General features: G+C 42.1%; 1 protein-coding gene across 1 annotated transcript in view; it reads left to right on the top strand.

Moving 5' to 3' along the window:
• herc1 (HECT and RLD domain containing E3 ubiquitin protein ligase family member 1) overlaps positions 1–17,541 on the top strand; it is a 445,291-nt gene that overhangs the window by 138,020 nt on the left and 289,730 nt on the right. The window contains exons 24-25 of the mRNA XM_060853924.1: positions 7,586–7,706; positions 17,131–17,188. Of these exons, the coding sequence (XP_060709907.1) occupies positions 7,586–7,706; positions 17,131–17,188 (179 nt within the window). The remainder of the gene's footprint in view (positions 1–7,585; positions 7,707–17,130; positions 17,189–17,541) is intronic.

The raw sequence follows: 17,541 nt of genomic DNA, 5'->3' as shown, positions 1-17,541 counted from the left end.
CTAAGTTAAAAGGTAGGGAGGAGGGACTTGGGGGAGGGGCGTTGGAAATGCGATAAGTGGAAGGAGGTAAAGATGAGGGTGATAGGCTGGAGTGGGGGATGGGGGCGGAGAGGTCAGGAAGAAGATTGCAGCTTAGGAAGGTGGTGCTGAGTTTGAGGGTTGGGACTGAGACAAGGTGGGGGGGAGGGGAAATGAGGAAACTGGAGAAATCTGAGTTCATCCCTTGTGGTTGGAGGGTTCCTAGGTGGAAGATGAGGCGCTCTTCCTCCAGCCGTCGTGTCGCTATGGTCTGGTGATGGAGGAGTCCAAGGACCTGGATGTCCTTGATGGAGTGGAGGGTGGTGTTGAAGTGTTGAGCCATGGGGTGGTTTGGTTGCTTGGTCCGGGTGTCCCAGAGGTGTTCTCTGAAACTATCCGCAAGTAGGTGGCCTGTCTCCCCAATATAGAGGAGGCCACATCAGATGCAGTGGATGCAGTAAATGATGTGTGTGGAGGTGCAGGTGAATTTGTGGCAGATATGGAAGGATCCCTTGGGGCCTTGGAGGGAAGTAAGGGGGAAGGTGTGGGCACAAGTTTTGCATTTCTTGCGGTTGCAGGGGAAGGTGGTGGGAGTGGAGGTTGAGTTGGTGGGGGGTGTGGACCTGACAAGGGAGTCACGGTGGTTTTTTTGGAACGCTGATAGGGGAGGGGAGGGAAATATATCCCTGGTGGTGGGGTCCGTTTGGAGGTGGCGGAAATGACAATGGATGATATGATGTATATGGAGGTTGGTGGGGTGGTAGGTGAGGACCAGTGGGGTTCTGTCCTGGTGGCGATTGGAGGGGCAGGGCTCAAGGGCAGAGGAGTGGGAAGTGGAGGCAATGCAGTGGAGAGCATCATCGATCATGTCTGGGGGGAATTTGCGGTCTTTGAAAAAGGAGGCCATCTGGGTTGTACGGTATATTGGGGAGACAGGCTGCCTACTTGCGGAAAGTTTCAGAGAACACCTCTGGGACACCTGGACCAACCAACCCAACCACCCCGTGGCTCAATACTTCAACTCCCCCTCCCACTCCACCAAGGACATGCAGGTCCTTGGACTCCTCCATCGCCAGACCATAGCAACACGACGGCTGGAGGAAGAGCACCTCATCTTCCGCCTAGGAACCCTCCAACTGCAAGGTATGAACTCAGATTTCTCCAGTTTCCTAATTTCCCCTCCCCCAACCTTGTCTTAGTCCCAACCCTCGAACTCAGCACCACCTTCGTAACCTGCAATCTTCTTCCTGACCTCTCCGCCCCCACCCCCACTCCGACCTATCACCCTCACCTTTACCTCCTTCCACCTATCCACTGTTCCCAACGCCCGTCCCCCAAGTCCCTCCTCTCTACCTTTCATCTTAGCCTGCTTGGCACACCTTCCCCATTCCTGAAGAAGTGCTCATGCCCGTCAATTCTCCTGCTCCTTGGATGCTGCCTGACCTGCTGCGCTTTTCCAGCAACACATTTTCAGCTCTGATCTCCAGCATCTGCAGTCCTCACTTTCTCCGAGACCATCTGGAAGAGCATGGCTTGATTAATTGCAGTCAACACGGCTTTGTGAGGGGCAGGTCATGCCTCACAAACCTTATCAAGTTCTTTGAGGATGTGACTAGAAAGGTTGATGAGGGTCGAGCTGTGGATGTGGTCTGTGGACTTCAGCAAGGCATCTGATAAGGTTCCCCATGGTAGGCTCATTCAGAAGGTCAGGAGGAATGGGATACAGAGGAACTTAGCTGTCTGAATACAGAATTGGCTGGCCAACAGAAGACAGCGCATGGTAGTAGAATGAAAATATTCTGCCTGGAAGTCTGTGGTGAGTGGTGTTCCACAGGCCTCTGTCCTTGGGCCTCTACTGTTTGTAATTTTTATTAATGACTTGGCTGAGGGGATTGAAGGATGGGTCAGCAAGTTTGCAGAAGACACAAAGGTTGGAAATTTGAGGGTGCATACATGAGGATCAGTGGTTGGCACATCATCGTGGGCTGAAGGACCTGTTCTGTGCTGTTCTATGTTCTATATTCAGGTAGATAAATCTCCTGGTCCTGATCAGATATATTTAAGAAACCGGCAAGAGGCTGGAGAAGAAATTGTGGGAGCTGTGGTATTTTTGCATCATTGTTAGCCATGGGTGAGAGTCCTGGAAGCCTGGATGGTAGCAAATGTTTACCCTTATTCAAGAAGAGCTGCAAAGAAAAGCCTGGAAGCTATAGACCAGTAAGCCAGTTATCTGTGGTGGATAAGTAACTTGAGAACATTCTGAGAGATAAGATATACATGCATTTGAAAAGGCAGCACGGCATTGTGCATGGGCAATCATACTGTACAAATTTGTTAGAGTTCTAAGATGGAGTGACCAGGAAAGTTGACAAGCACAGAGTGGTCAAATCGTCTGTATGGATTTCAGTAAGGCCTTTGATAAGGTTTCACATGCTAAGCTGCACTGGAAGGTTAAATCGCAGGGAAGTCAGGGAACGCTGGCAAATTGGAGACACAATTGGCTTGATGGTAGGCAGCAGAAGGTAGATTAGACTTACAGTGTGGAAACAGGCCCTTCGGCCCAACAAGTCCACACCGACCCGCCGAAGCGCAACCCACCCATACCCCTACATTTACCCCTTACCTAACACTACGGGCAATTTAGCATGGCCAATTCACCTGACCCGCACATCTTTGGACAGTGGGAGGAAACCGGAGCACCCGGACGAAACCCACGCAGACACGGGGAGAACGTGCAAACTCCACACAGTCAGTCGCCTGAGTCGGGAATTGAACCCGGGTCTCAGGTGCTGTGAGGCAGCAGTGCTAACCACTGTGCCACCGTGCCGCCCACAAACGCAAGGTAATAGTGGAAGGATGCTTGTCAGACTGGAGGCCTGTAACTAGTCTGTGCTGGGCCCATTGCTGTTTGTTATCTATGTCAATGATTTGGATGAGAATGTACAACTCATGAACCCCGCTCCTCCAACCGCCACCAAGACAGAACCCCACTGGTTCTCACCTACCACCCCACCAACCTCCGTATACAACGTATCATCCGCCGTCATTTCCGCCACCTCCAAACGGACCCCACCGCCAGGGATATATTTCCCTCCCCTCCCCTATCAGCGTTCCGCAAAGACCACTCCCTTCGTGACTCCCTCGTCAGGTCCACACCCCCCACCAACCCAACCTCCACTCCCGGCACCTTCCCCTGCAACCGCAGGAAATGTAAAACTTGCGCCCACACCTCCTCCCTCACTTCCCTCCAAGGCCCCAAGGGATCCTTCCATATCCACCACAAGTTCACCTGCACCTCCACACACATCATCTATTGCATCCGCTGCACCCAATGTGGCCTCCTCTATATTGGGGAGACGGGCCGCTTACTTGCGGAACGCTTCAGAGAACACCTCTGGGACGCCCAGACCAACCAACCCAACCACCCCATGGCTCAACACTTTAACTCTCCCTCCCACTCCACCGAGGACATGCAGGTCCTTGGACTCCTCCACCGGCAGAACATAACAACACGACGGCTGGAGGAGGAGCGCCTCATCTTCCGCCTGGGAACCCTCCAACCACAAGGAATGAACTCAGATTTCTCCAGTTTCCTCATTTCCCCTCCCCCCACCTTGTCTCAGTCGGTTCCCTCAACTCAGCACCGCCCTCCTAACCTGCAATCCTCTTCCTAACCTCTCCGCCCCCACCCCACTCCGGCCTATCACCTTGACCTCCTTCCACCTATCACATCTCCATCGCCCCTCCCCCAAGTCCCTCCTCCCTACCTTTTATCTTAGCCTGCTTGGCACACTCTCCTCATTCCTGATGAAGGGCTTATGCCCGAAACGTTCAATTTCCTATTCCTTGGGTGCTGCCTAACCTGCTGTGCTTTAACCAGCAACACATTTTCAGCTCTGATCTCCAGCATCTGCAGACCTCATTTTTTACAACTCATGATTAGTAAATTTGCAGATGACACTAAAATAGGTGATATCATGGGCAGTGAGGAAAGTTGTCAGAAATTACAGCAGGACCTTGATCAGCTGGGGAAGTGGGCCGAGAATGGCAAATGGAGTTTAATATAGACACGTGTGAGGTCTTCCATTTGGAAAATCAAATCAAGGCAGGTGTTTTGTGGTGAATGGTAGGGCCTTAAGAAGTGTTTCGGAGCAGAGGAACCTTGGAGTTCAGGTGCACAGTTCTCTGAAAATGGAGCCCAGGCAGACAGGGCAGTGAAGAAGGCTTTTAGCCCACTGTCCTTCTTCAGTTTTGGCATTGAGTATCGATGTTGGAAAGTTATGTCGCAGTTGTACAAGGACATTGATGAGCCCATAGTTGGAGTGTTGTTTTCAGTTTTAATCACCCTGCTATAGAAAGGGTAAATAGTTATAGTTTAAAAGTCCCCATAGCCAAAACCCAGAGTTATGTGTATATTCTACCCACCTTAGGTTAATCAGTTACAAGTGTGACATAATTAGAATCTCAGGGTCAATGACTCTGGTTTCTATGATTTCCAAGTTGTCAGAAATAAGGTGTAAATTATGTTTGAGTTGAAATTTAAGTCTCAAAGTTGAAGGTGTTATACACCAAGCCTTCAAAACATTTCAAGAAGGCAGCGCAAACCCTAACTTTTGTAGTTGCTTTAAACTGGTGTACAGTGTTATGTACCAGGAGTGATGCAGCTGGCTCTAACACTCACTTTTAAACAAAACAGAATTTATTCATACATGAACAGAATGTCGAAGAACATAACTTATCTGAAAAGCCCCCTTGATTATTGCAAATTAATGATGCTATTCCAAATACTTGCAATATCACAATAAACACTCCCTCAGCAAAAAAAAGGTAAATCAAGTACAGGATCTCACAGGAGAGATGTCAGAGAGAGAGAGAGAGAACATCAGCATGGACCTGTTTCTTTGGGCCCAGCAGTTTCTCTGGGTTCTAAGCTAAAACTTGACCAGCAGCTACAATCCAAACAGCTAGGATGCTCAAACCAAACCAAATCAGAGAGAAACTGAACTGGGAGAACTAGCCACTCCCTTTTCATTGTATCAGTGTTTTTTTAAAAGCTTGAAAGCCTTTTGTGTGAGGTGGTCCCTGTCGGCTGTAATCAAATTGGCATTAAAACCCATACAAATCAGACATATCAGAACCTCTGCGTTTATGACCCCTCTCAAAAAAAGGAGACAATAATCTTGTCAAAGGATTGTCACAAGGGATACCAGTTTAAGACTGAAAAGAGGCATTTCTGCTGACGGTTGAGAATCTTTGGAGCTGCTTTCCACAGAGTACTGTGGGTGCAGTGTCTTGTTTATGTTTAAGGCTGCAATTGTTCTATTGTTGATCTGTAGGGGAATCCAAAGTTATGGGAAAAAAGCAGGAAAGTTGTCATGAGGATGATCCAATCAGCCATGATCCAATTGAGTGGCAGGGTAGGCTCAAGGGGCAGAATTGCCAGCTCCTTTCCTGTTTCTTGCGGTCTTATAGTATAAGATCATAAAACCATAAAATATAGGAGTGGAAGTAAGGGAATCCGGCCCATCGAGTCCACTCCACCATTCAATCATGGCTGATGGGCATTTCAATGCCACTTACACACACATTCCCCATATTCCTTAATTCCTTGCAAGATTAAGAATTTATCAATCTCTGCTTTGAAGACATTTAACGTCCCAGCCTCCAATGCGCTCCGAGACAATGAATTTCACAGGCCCTCCACTCTTTGTCTTCTCACTTCCATTTTAAATTGACCCCCTCTTTTAGTTTTGCACAGATGTTAACAGTATGTTCTAGAGATTGTAAGAATAATTTAAATGAAATTATGTTCCGATTATTGTGTTACTAGTTATGTGGACAAACTTGACTGACTTTTATGATTTACTGAATATTATGATTTCAGTTGATTCTTCTACTGGACAAGTCAGATCCCAGAGTCAAGCCTGGCTTGATAGAGGATGTCTTTATATTTTTGTTTATCATTCAGTCATTGAACATATTCACAATAAGTTCTCAAAGTATTTTGAAAAACAACATCAAGAGAAACATGAACTGAATTACATTGTGCAATAACTATTGGCACTTTCTCATCAGAAAGAAAGCTTCATCTCTATTGTCCCAACAATGCCCTTAGAAACACTTAAATCATTGTCAAGTGTCAATACTACTTTCAAACTAAAGATTCTTGCTCAGCTGCAATGGCTGTTATTGGTATCTTTTCAGAAACTAAGAATACATTCACTAAGTGCTGCTTTCTTTAATTAACATTTCACCCTGAGGTCCTTGAAACAAGCTGCTATTTCTGTATTTCTGAACCCGTGTTTGAAACAAGCTTATAGGATGTCTTTCTCTCTGACCCCACAGCCTTTTATCTGGAGTTTTCTTCTCACTGACATCTGTGCAGCCTGGTATTTATTCTCAGATCTCGCTGTTTGGAGAATGTCAACAACAGCATTCTGGTTATGGGACATTTCCTTTTGCATAAGCCTGTTTCTGCCTCCTTCTCTCACGTCATAGATGATGTGAAGCTTAAGTTAGCGAACACCTAATTCTGTTCAAAATTACTTTGACTACTTAGCAAAAAAAAATTAACTCTTCACAGAATTGAAACACTACAATTCATTTTTCTTCCACTTTAGAACACAAGTTCTCAAATAACAGTACTGCTGTTGGGCATTCTTTATTATTCATTATTTTTATTCTATTTGTTTATCAGTTTTTGTTTGGAGATGTGAACTGGGTACTGTGAGTGAAAGATAACTTTTGGACTGTGGGGAATAGCTTGTGTTAAAAGGAAAATAGACAAAACAAGCTTTTGTTTATTCAAGGGGCTAGGCCTGGAAGTTACTTGCAGGTTGGTTTGTGACCAAAGTGTTCTAGAGATGTTACATCGTCAGGGAAGAGCATGATGTTTTAACAGATGGCTGAAGTTGACTATTAACAAGGTCTGTACCTGGGAATTGGTTCTAGCAAATGTGCAAAAGACTTTCTGCATGGTAACTGGGACCTCATGGAGGAAAAGGTTAGTCTGACATGCAGTGAAGGGAGTTACAAGGATAACTACTTTTATCTGAGTGAACTGAATAAAATTTCAAAAGAATCTAACAAAACCATCATCTATGCCTGTAGAACAGTACAATGGGAAACTAGTTAACTAATCTGACTAGTTTCTTTTATTTTCTTTTAGTTATCTCTTAACTGTTTGTCTGATGTAGGAATGGGGCTGAAAATACAGGTTTGGGCTTAAAGCATAGATAGTAAAATTTTACTCTGCTAATTGTATTGTTTATAAATTGTAAGACTTTTAAGATGCAAATGAGTGCCTGGAACTGAGTATCTGCAGAGTCTGGAATTGGTTATGCAAAACTCTCGTCAGGAACCATTGGGATCAATTTTAAGGGTCTTCAAAGGTTGTAATTTTACTGTATTAGGAATGCAGAGATAGAAGGGCTGATTTGGTTCTGCTGTCTGTTTGTCATAACACTACCTTCATAATAGTAATTAAAATTTGACAAATCTTTTGAAAGTGTGATTTAATTTGAAGTTTGGAGAAAACTTCAATGATAACTGGATTTATTTGTTCCAGGAGTGAAAGTTTGACAGCAGAAAGCCATCCTGTGCTATCAAATTCAACCTACAAACTAACTAAATCGAGAAGTGAATCAGACTTGTCTCAGCCTGAATCTGATGAAGAAAGTTGTGCATTTGTAAGTATTTCAGCTGTGCAGATTGGTAGAATAATAATTTTTTAAAAATGCCACAATAGGGTTTGTAGTGACTTGTATAGCAGCTACCTTATAGCCAATGTAGTAAATACTGTCACTATTAATTTGTAGCAAATGCAGCAGCAAATTGTGCACAGACAGGTCAAATAAACAGCATGATGACTATGACCAGATGCTCTGTTTCTGTGATGTTGATTTGACAGATAAGTATTGACCAGAAATTCCTGCTTTTCTTTAAAATAGGGCAGTGGATATTTTGCCTCAATCCAAGAGAGCCTAGCAATAGTTCTGTAACTGTCCTGCAGTGGGACTTGAGCCCACAAATGTCTGACTCAGAAGTGAGAGCAACTGAGCCATGGCTGTATAGGATTATTTCAGTTTATGAATCCAGTTAGGTTTTTGGTAGCAAGGTTCCAATGTCGCATATGTTTCAAAGTCCTGAAGATACGAAACTTGTTAATTCCATCCATAAAAGCTACACTGGTCAAAAATGGATTCTGGATTAGTGGTGCTGGAAGAGCACAGCAGTTCAGGCAGCATCCAAGGAGCAGTAAAATCGACGTTTCGGGCAAAAGCCCTTTATCAGTCAAAAATGTGCAAGCAAGGAAACTTTTTTATATCCGGGGAAAGTCCTGTTGGTGAAGTTAAGTGTCAAGATCATTGAGGAGGGGAGAGGCAACTCTGTCAAGACAACCCCATTTTTGGGTGTTTATGACCACCAAATTTTCAAAATACATTCTGAATTTGCCACATGCTAGTGAGTATAGAAATAGGGCAAATGAATGCCTGGCTCAAGATTTGGTGCAAGAGTTTAGATGCCTGGATCACTGGGACCGTTTTTGGGGAAAGTAGGAAGGTTTGCACCTGATCCACATTGGGACCAGCATCATGGTATGAAGGTTTGCTAGTGCTGTTAGGTTTAAACTAGTCTGGTGGGGGAGGGGACACAGAATATCAATGAAATAGAGACACATCATGTTACTAGGAGAAAGTGAGGACTGCAGAAGCTGGAGAGTCAGAGTCGAAAAATGTGGCGCTGAAAAAGCACAGCAGGTCCGAGGAGCAGGAGAGTTGTCATATCGGGCATAAGTCCTTCATCAGAAATGTGTTTAGAGTCTAGTGACTCTTCCTCAGAACTGAGGAAGGGTCACTGAACCCGAAATGTTAATTTTGATTTCTCTTAACAGATGCTGGTAGACCTGCTGAGCTTTTCCAGCAACTTCTGATTTGAAGCATCTGCAATTCTTTTGCTTTTTATTAAGACTAATGAGTTAATGGCATGGATTGACACATTGAAGTATGATATTGTTACCATTACAGAAACATGGTTGAGGACTGGCAATTTAACATTCTGGGATATAGGATCTTTGGGCGAGACAGAGGAAGATGTAGAAAGGGTGGTGGTGTAGCACTATTAATTAACGAGTTAATTACTGCAATAAAAGGAGCTCAAACAAGGTATTGTTAAAAGGAGCTCAAACAAGGTTTTAGGGGTAGAACTTGGGAATGTTAAGAGGCCAGGCACTTCACTGGGAATGTACTATCGGCCTCCATAGAGTCAGTGGGAATTAGAGGTGCAAGCAGGTAGACAGTTCACGGAGGTGTGGAAGAATGGTAATTGGGCAGTTTTATGAGGGCATTTCAACTTTCCCAACATAAACTGGGATAGTCATAGTGTTAAGGGTTTAGAGGGGGCAGATTGCTTGAAATGTAACCAGGGAAATTGTTGTGTCAACGTGCAGAAGGCCAAAGAAGGGATTGTGCAGTGCCGGATCTGGTTTTGGGGAGAGATGCTGAACAAGTGTTTGATGTGGCAGTGGACGAACCTTTTAGCGATACCGACCGCACCACACTACAGTTCAAACTTGTTCTAGACAAGGAAAAATATGGCTTCAGTTTGGGGGAAAGCAGATTTTATTAAAATAAAGGACATAGTTGTCTGGGAATAGCTCAGTGTGGGTAGGTCTACAGCGGAGCTGTTGGGGACATTCAAAAAGGAGCTGAAGAGAGGACAGATCCAACATGTATCGTTTAAAGGGAAATTTAGAAACAATAAGTTCAAAGAACCCTGGATGTCTCGGTCAATTCATGATTGGATGAGGAAAAAGAAGAAGGCTTTGAGCAAGCCCAAAGGAGCAATTCAGTTGCTACCCTACAGGAATAAAGTAAATGCATTAGAGAATTTAAGAAAGCAAACAGAAGAACAAAAAGCATGAAAAAGGAATTTCAAACAAGATTAGGATTAGATTTGCTAAAATATTGAATAAATGCATTAAAGGGAAGAGGCTAACCGGAAAAAGAGTCGGTCCATTAGGAACTAAGGGGATAACTTGTGTGTGAAATTGCAGGACAGTGCAAAGTACTTCTCTTGGTCTTCACTCCGGAAAAGGAGACTGTATGTACATGTTTCAGGAAAACAAACTGAGGAACTTGCACGAGGTGACATAGGAAATTGGGAGGTATTGAAGGCTCTTCCATGCTTCAAATCCGACAAATCCCCTAGCCTGGTTGAATTGTACCACAGGCTGTGATAGGAGGTATGGCAGGAAATTGCAAGGGCTCTGACACAAATCCTCTCCAGCCATGGTGGCCATGCCAGAGGGTTGGAGGACAGCTAATCTGGTTCCACTTTTCAAGAAGATAAATCGGAAAATACAGACTGCTGAGTTTCATGCCAGTAATAGGGAAACTATTTGAGAAAATTCTGAAGGAGCGAATTAATACCCACTTGGAAAATCATGGGCTAATTAGGGATATTCAACATGGCTTTGTCAGAGAAAGCGCTGAAAATATGTTGCTGGTTAAAGCGCAGCAGGTCAGGCAGCATCGAAGGAACAGGAAATTCGACGTTTCGGGCATAAGCCCTTCATCAGGAAGGTCAGGCCTAACAAACGTCAGAATCTTTTGAAAATGTCAAATGTATGGATGAGGACAGTAGAGTTGATGTGGTTATATGAATTTTAGCAAAGCTTTTGACAAGATCCCAGATGGGAGACTGATTGAGAAGGTTAGAGCATGTAAAGTTGAGGGACGTTGCTGCAATAAACAGAGAAGGATGGAATCAGAAACTGGCTGAGTAAGAGGACACAAAGGATAGAGGCAAAAGGCTGTTTAAGTGACTGGAGGCTGGTGTTCAGTGATATACAACAAGGAACAGTCCTGGAATCCTTATTGTTTGATATATACAGAACTGATATAGGTGAAAATGTGAGGGAGTGTTAAGTAAATTTGCAGAAGAACCAAGACTGGTAAAATGATTAATAGTGGGGAGTCATAGAATCCCTAATGTGGAAACAGGCCATTTGGCTCACGGAGTCAGCACCGATCTTCTGAAGAGCATCCCACCTGGTGTTTCTCCTTGCCCGCCCCACACCCCGTTCTAAAATACCCTGTCCCTATAACCCTGTATTTCCAATGGCTGATCCACCTAGCCTGTATATCCCTGGATGCTGTGGGCAATTTAGCATGGCCAATCCACCTAACCTGCTCATCTTTGCACTGTTGGAGGAAACTGGAGCACCTGGAGAAAACTCTTGCAAAATGAGGAGAATATGCAAATATACAGACAGTCATCTGAGGCTGGAATTGAACCTGGGTCCCTGGTGCTGAAAGGCAACAGATAGTTGTATGTTGCAGGAAGATATAGATGGGTTGGTCAGTTGGGCAGACCAGTAGCAGATGGTATTTAACCCTGATAAGTACAAGGACGAAGAATCAAGGTGAAAGAGTATTTTTTGAATGGCAGGACACTGGGAAGCTTAGAGTAACAGAGGGACCTTGGGGTAATTATTCACAGATCCCTGAAGTCAGCAGAACATGTGAATAAGGCATATGGGACACTTGCCTTCTTCAGCTGTGGCTTAAAGTATAAGAGCAAGGAGGTAATGTTGTAGTTGTACAGAGCATTGATTAGGCCACAGCTGGAGAACTGTGTGCGGTTCTGTTGCAAGAAAAATGTGCTAGCACAAGAGGGATTACAGAGAAGGGTTCACCAGATGCTGCCTGGGATAGAGCAATTGAGCTATAATGATCCATGACTACATAGGAATGGGTTATTTTCTTTAGAGCAGAAAAGACTAAGAGGGGGCATGGTTGAGGTGTATAAGGTTATGAAAGGTATGGACAGGGTGAATAGAGAGCAACTGTTCCTTTTGGTTGAGGGTCAGGTACAGTTTTAGGGTAAGGGGATTTTGTTTAAAAAAAACCTGATCGCTCAGCGGGTGATGGGAATCTGGAATGCACTGCCTGGAAGTTTGTGGAGTCTGGAAAAGTTACAATCATTAAAAAAATATTTGGATGAGCACTTCAGATACCATAATATTCAGGGATATGCGATTAGCACTCCTTTAGTGGTAGTTTTGTTGATGCAGATTCGATGGGCCGAAGGGCATTTCCTGTGCTGCATGTATCTATGAAATACGTGTTCACACTTCCATGGAAAGTTGCAGGGTACCATCACACTAAATGGTTTCGATGTGTGATTCTGGGCAGCATGCAGAGCAGCCAGACCATGATGGTATCTCTGTGCAGCATTGACAGCAAGTCACCACTGCATTTTGAAATGGTCACACCTAGTCTCAACAATTGAATGCTGCATGAAATAGCATGCAAGGATAGCACTCTAATAAGAGCATTAAATACTTATTAATTAGTCTCTGAATTATTTCTTCTGGCTGCTGGTGCAATTGTGTACTTTTGCTTCAGGTTTTATAAGCTTGTTTAAAGTTTTGGCCCTGTACAAGGTGTAGAATGACATATTATACTGAAAAAAGTTATTTCCAGACATAGATGGCCTGATAGGATTTGCTCTGGCATTTGAACATGACTTAGAGAATGTTAGAATTTAAGCAAGGCAAACTGCTAGGAGGAGGAACTAGGGTACTGAACTAGATTTAGATCCAGCAGGGTTTTTAGTAAACCTTTCCACCTCAACTTTAATCAGGGCCAGTGCATAAAACCTAAAGACGATGTGGCTGAAATGTACAAACTACTGAATCCACAGCACCAATCTCAAATCCGGGTAAGGGTAACATAGCCTGTGTCTGTGAAGTTGACTTTAACTCTCAATCTTCAGACCTCTGGCTGTAGTCATGAGCTCTTGCATGCATATGCTGCAGGCTTACTAAGAAGCCTACAAACCTATAAAGGATAAAAGCTTATGGAATTTTAACAGCAAATGTGTTATTTCTATAACACACTTTAGAGTGGAATATCTGCTGGTTTTTACTCTTAAATAAATGTGTTCTGTTATCGAACACCAGTTGCTGAAGGATAGTACAAGAGCCAATATGGTTTTGTGAAAAGGAAATCATGTTTGACAAATTTGCTGGAGTTCTTTGAAGGTTTAACAAGCCGAGTTAATTTTAGCAATGTATTTGGATTTCCAAAAGTCATCCGATAAAGTACCACATAAATTTTTATTGTACAAGATCTGAGCTCACAGTATTGGAGGTAATATATTAGCTTGGATTTAGGATTAGATGATATACAAGATGTAGAGTTGGGATTAATGTTTTGTCTGAAAGACTTATGCCTTTCTAAAAATGTCTGTATTAATGACTTGGAAAAAGGACCAGAGTGTAATATATCCAGAATTGCTAAAGGTACAAAAATGGGTGGGAGGGCATGTTGTGATGAGGATATAATAAATACAAGGGGATAGATAGATTGAGGGAATGGACGAGAAAGTTGTCAGATGTATTTTAATATAGGCAAGTATGAAGTCATAGCACAAAGAAGAATTAAAAAGCAGACTATCATTTAAATGGAGAGAAACTCCAAAAAATGCAGTTCACATGGATTTGGGTGTTCATGTGCATGAAACTCAAAGCATTAACATGCAGGTGCTGCAAATAATTAAGAAGGCAAATGGAAGTTTGACCTTTTTGCTAGGGAGTTGGATTTTAAACGTAGGAAACTGTTACAACTATGAGAGAATTGGTGAGGCTGCATCTGGCCTCTTGGATACAGTTTCGACACCCATTTTATAAGAAACAGTGGATGTTTTGGCATTGGAGGCACTTCAAAGTAAATTTACTGAACTGATCCCAGGAGGGCAAATGACAGGTTGGGCATCAGTGTGTGGAATGCATTTCCAGCAGTAGTCGTAGAGTCAGATACGTTAGAGACGTATAAGCAACTCTTGGGTTGGCAGCTGGATGATAGTAAAATGTGGGATGTTTGGTTAGAGTAGAATAAAAGGTCGGCACAGTAGCAAGGGCCTAAGGGCTGTGCTGTACTGTACTATGTTTAAAAGAATCTTATTGAAGCATGCAAGATTCTGAGAATGGCTTAATAGGATATATGCTAAGAAGAATTCTACTAATGGGGAATCCCAAACTACAGGATATAGTTACGGAATAAAGGGAGACTCATTTAAAACTGAAATGCAGATAAGTTTCTTTTGAGGGTAATGAACAACTTGAATTCCCTACCCTAGAGAATTGTGGAGGTCAGAACATTGGAAGTGTTTAAAGAGGAGGTTGGTAGATTTTTGAAGTATCGCGGAGTTGAAGTCTGTGAGGTGAAAACAAAAAGTTCTGGAGATCACAATGGGTTAGGAAGCATCCATGGAGAGAAAGTAAGCTAACATTTTGAGTATAGATGACTGTAGTTCAGAGCTTGCTTTCTCTCCATGGATGCTGCCTGATTCATTAACCTCCAGCATTTTTTTGGTTTAGCTTCCAGCATATACAATAATGTGCTCCTGCATTGATGTTTGTGAGGAGCTGGTATGAAAGATGAATTGTTGCATGAGGCAAAACAACCGCGATCTTGCAGCGTGCTAGAGCCTAAAGGGACTGAAATGCTTACTTCTGCCTGTTTCTCTTGTTCTTATTAATGGGGTATTTGAACCAGTGAATGCTCCCACACATGTAGATGCTATTCACTGACTTTTGAAATTCAGCAAGGTATAAAGCCTTTAATCGTGTTTCTATGGAGAAGTCAGTTTAATTATTCAGTTGATTGACTTACTGTAACATTATTCAGGAGTTACGAGGCAGAGCTCAAGATTTGAGAAAAATTATATCGAACTGTAACCAGGTCAGTTTTTGATGGGTTTTGGGAGGGCTTTCAATGAACCACTGTTAGTTTTTCTTTTAATTCTTGATAATATTGGAAGGTACGTTTATTGACATTTTTCCTGCAGAGATGTGAACTTTGTTTTTCAAGTTATTTTATATTTCCTTTTCTCTTATCATGGGCCATGCACTGATGTCAGACAAGTGGGCAGATAGATCAGAATTCAAGTGATATTGTTCATTGAGAAATGAGTGAAATTGCTGACTTTATTGTGGTCTCACTCTCCGAGGAGATATTTGACCTCAGCTTTATACTGTTCAATTTTGCATTTGAGAGTAAAATACTGAGTCGTTGCAAGGAGAGAAGATCTGCTTTGATCACACTTGTTATGGTATACCATACAGACACTTGGCAATTTGTTTTTATGTTCAGGCCACAGGAGTGAATGAAACAACAGTATTTAATTGCGATTTCAAAGTCTTGGTGAAATTAACTTGAACAAGTGGATTTATGAAAGCAACGTTTGACAAATAGCTGGAGATTTTTGAGGACTAAAACAGTACAATTCATGAGGGAGCATATTTAAATTTTTAGAAAGGTCTTAAAGTCCTATGTGAGAGGTTAGTGTGCAAAATCAAAGTATTTTGGATTGGTGACCATGCACTACCAAACCATTTAGAAATGCGTGATACAATCAAGCAGTCATCATTGCTTCATGAGGGGGAAACATACATGACAAATCTATTATCTCTGAGGAGCTAACAAACAGAACAAGGGAAACTAAAATGACACAAATATAAGTGGGAAAGCATATAGTGAGGATTCGGGCAAGTAGCACATTCTAGAAAGGGACATAGACAAGTTATGAGTAGACAAAAACTTTGATGATTGAACAAATTGTAGGAATATGTGAGGTTGCGTACTTTGGCGGGCAGAATAGAAGAACTGAATATTATTTAAAGAAAGGACTTCAGAAAGCTGCAGCACACAGGATTTTGGGATTCTGATGCATGAATTGCAAGAGACTCTCATTCAAGTTAGTGTGATAGGGAAGACAAATGGAATGTTGACATTTTATTTTAAGGTTATAGACAGTAACAATTAGGAGGCCTTGCTAAAACTGAAGGCACTAATCAGACCATACCTGGAATACTGAGAACTTTGGTCACCTCATGTAAAGAATGATATAATGACACTAGGGCAGTCCAGAGAAGATTTATTTGGTTGATTACAATATGGAGGGATTTTCTTATGAGAAGAGATCGAATACATTGAGCTTGTACTTATTGGAGTTTAAAAGAAATAGATGAGATATTACGAACATGTAGCTGTTTGAAAGTACAGGAGATTTGTGTGACTCCAGATTTAGGAAAACAGAATTTGTGTCCTCAATATTTTTGGATGTATCATTATTAATAAATTTGATGCAAACAATATTGTGATTGTATTGATTTTAGAAGCAATTAGAGGCAAAGTTGGAGGTTAATATTTTAATCAACTTAGATTTTAGTTATTAATTACCAGTCAGCATTTGTGTTTGTGCATCAAAATGGAGAATTAGCTCTGACAATTATGATATTTAGCGATTTTTGATAAGATTTGTAGTTCAGGTTGATGATTAGTGAGTAAGTTAGCTCGCTGAGCCTGACAGTTGTTTTCAGACATTTCGTCACCATACTAGGTAACATCATCAGTGAAAGTCTGCAGTGAAACGCTGGTAGTATGTCCTGCCTCTCTATTTATAGATCTTGGTTTCTTAAGGTGAGTGATGTCATTTCCAGTTTTGTTTTACAAGGGAAGGTAGATAGGATCCAAGTCAATGTGTTTATTGATGGAGTTCTGGTTAGAATGCCATGCCTCTAAGAATTCTCATGCATGTCTTTGTTTCGCCTCTCCTAAGATGTGTGTTCTGCCAGTCAAAGTAGTCTCCTTCTTTGTCTGTATGTGTAGTGAGGGTGGGTCGTGTCTTTTAGTGGCCAGTTGGTATTCGTGTATCCTGATGGCAAGTTTCCTGCTAGTTTGTCTGATGTAGTTTTTTTTTTACAGTTCTTGAATGGTATCTTGTAATTGACGTTAGTTTTGTTAGTGGTGTCTATTCAGTCCTTTAGTCGTTGTTTAAGTGTGTTGCGAGGTTTGTGTAGTACCATGATGTCAAGGGGTCTGGAAGTCATTTCTGATATGTCTTTGATGTTAGGTAATTATGATATTTTCAAGTGGTTTTTTGAGCTTGACCATTCTGTTACAAGTAAATTCACGTAGTGGCTAGAAGCTAAAAGAAATAGGTACAAGTTGTTGGTAGCCTCTATTTCTAAATTGAAATATAGTTTGCCTTTTTGGTTGTTAATGACTTGTGAATTTAATTTATTGTTCTATCTTTTGTAAGAACTCCAGAAGATATGTAGATGCGGACTTAGATTTGGCATCAGTTCAGAGAAAGCGAGGTGAGTCATATGTAGATCTCTCTGCTGCTTTTGAAATTTAGATGTGAATATAATGCTGAAAAATTCTAGTAAAATGTATCAGTTTAACCAGAACTGGCAATGTTCATTTTTGTTACTTTTTCTAAGTGTTGTTGTATCGTTTTAGTTTTATAATCTTCATTTTTAAATTTTGGTGCCATTCATGAGCAAATTGGAGGATTTTTCGTCCTATTCTCTGGTTAATTTCAAGCATATGTTTTACTCAAGTCTGCAGCAAATATACTCGTACCATGCCTTGACTCTGCATATCTATGTCCATCGATAGTTTTTGTGTTTCGGGGAAAAACAGGAAATTAGAGGATATGCTTTGTGCA

The sequence above is a fragment of the Hemiscyllium ocellatum genome, chromosome 42, assembly GCF_020745735.1.
Source record: "Hemiscyllium ocellatum isolate sHemOce1 chromosome 42, sHemOce1.pat.X.cur, whole genome shotgun sequence".
NCBI lineage: Eukaryota > Metazoa > Chordata > Chondrichthyes > Orectolobiformes > Hemiscylliidae > Hemiscyllium > Hemiscyllium ocellatum.
Note: the sequence above shows the minus strand (reverse complement) of the source record. Positions and strands in the feature narration are given on the sequence as shown.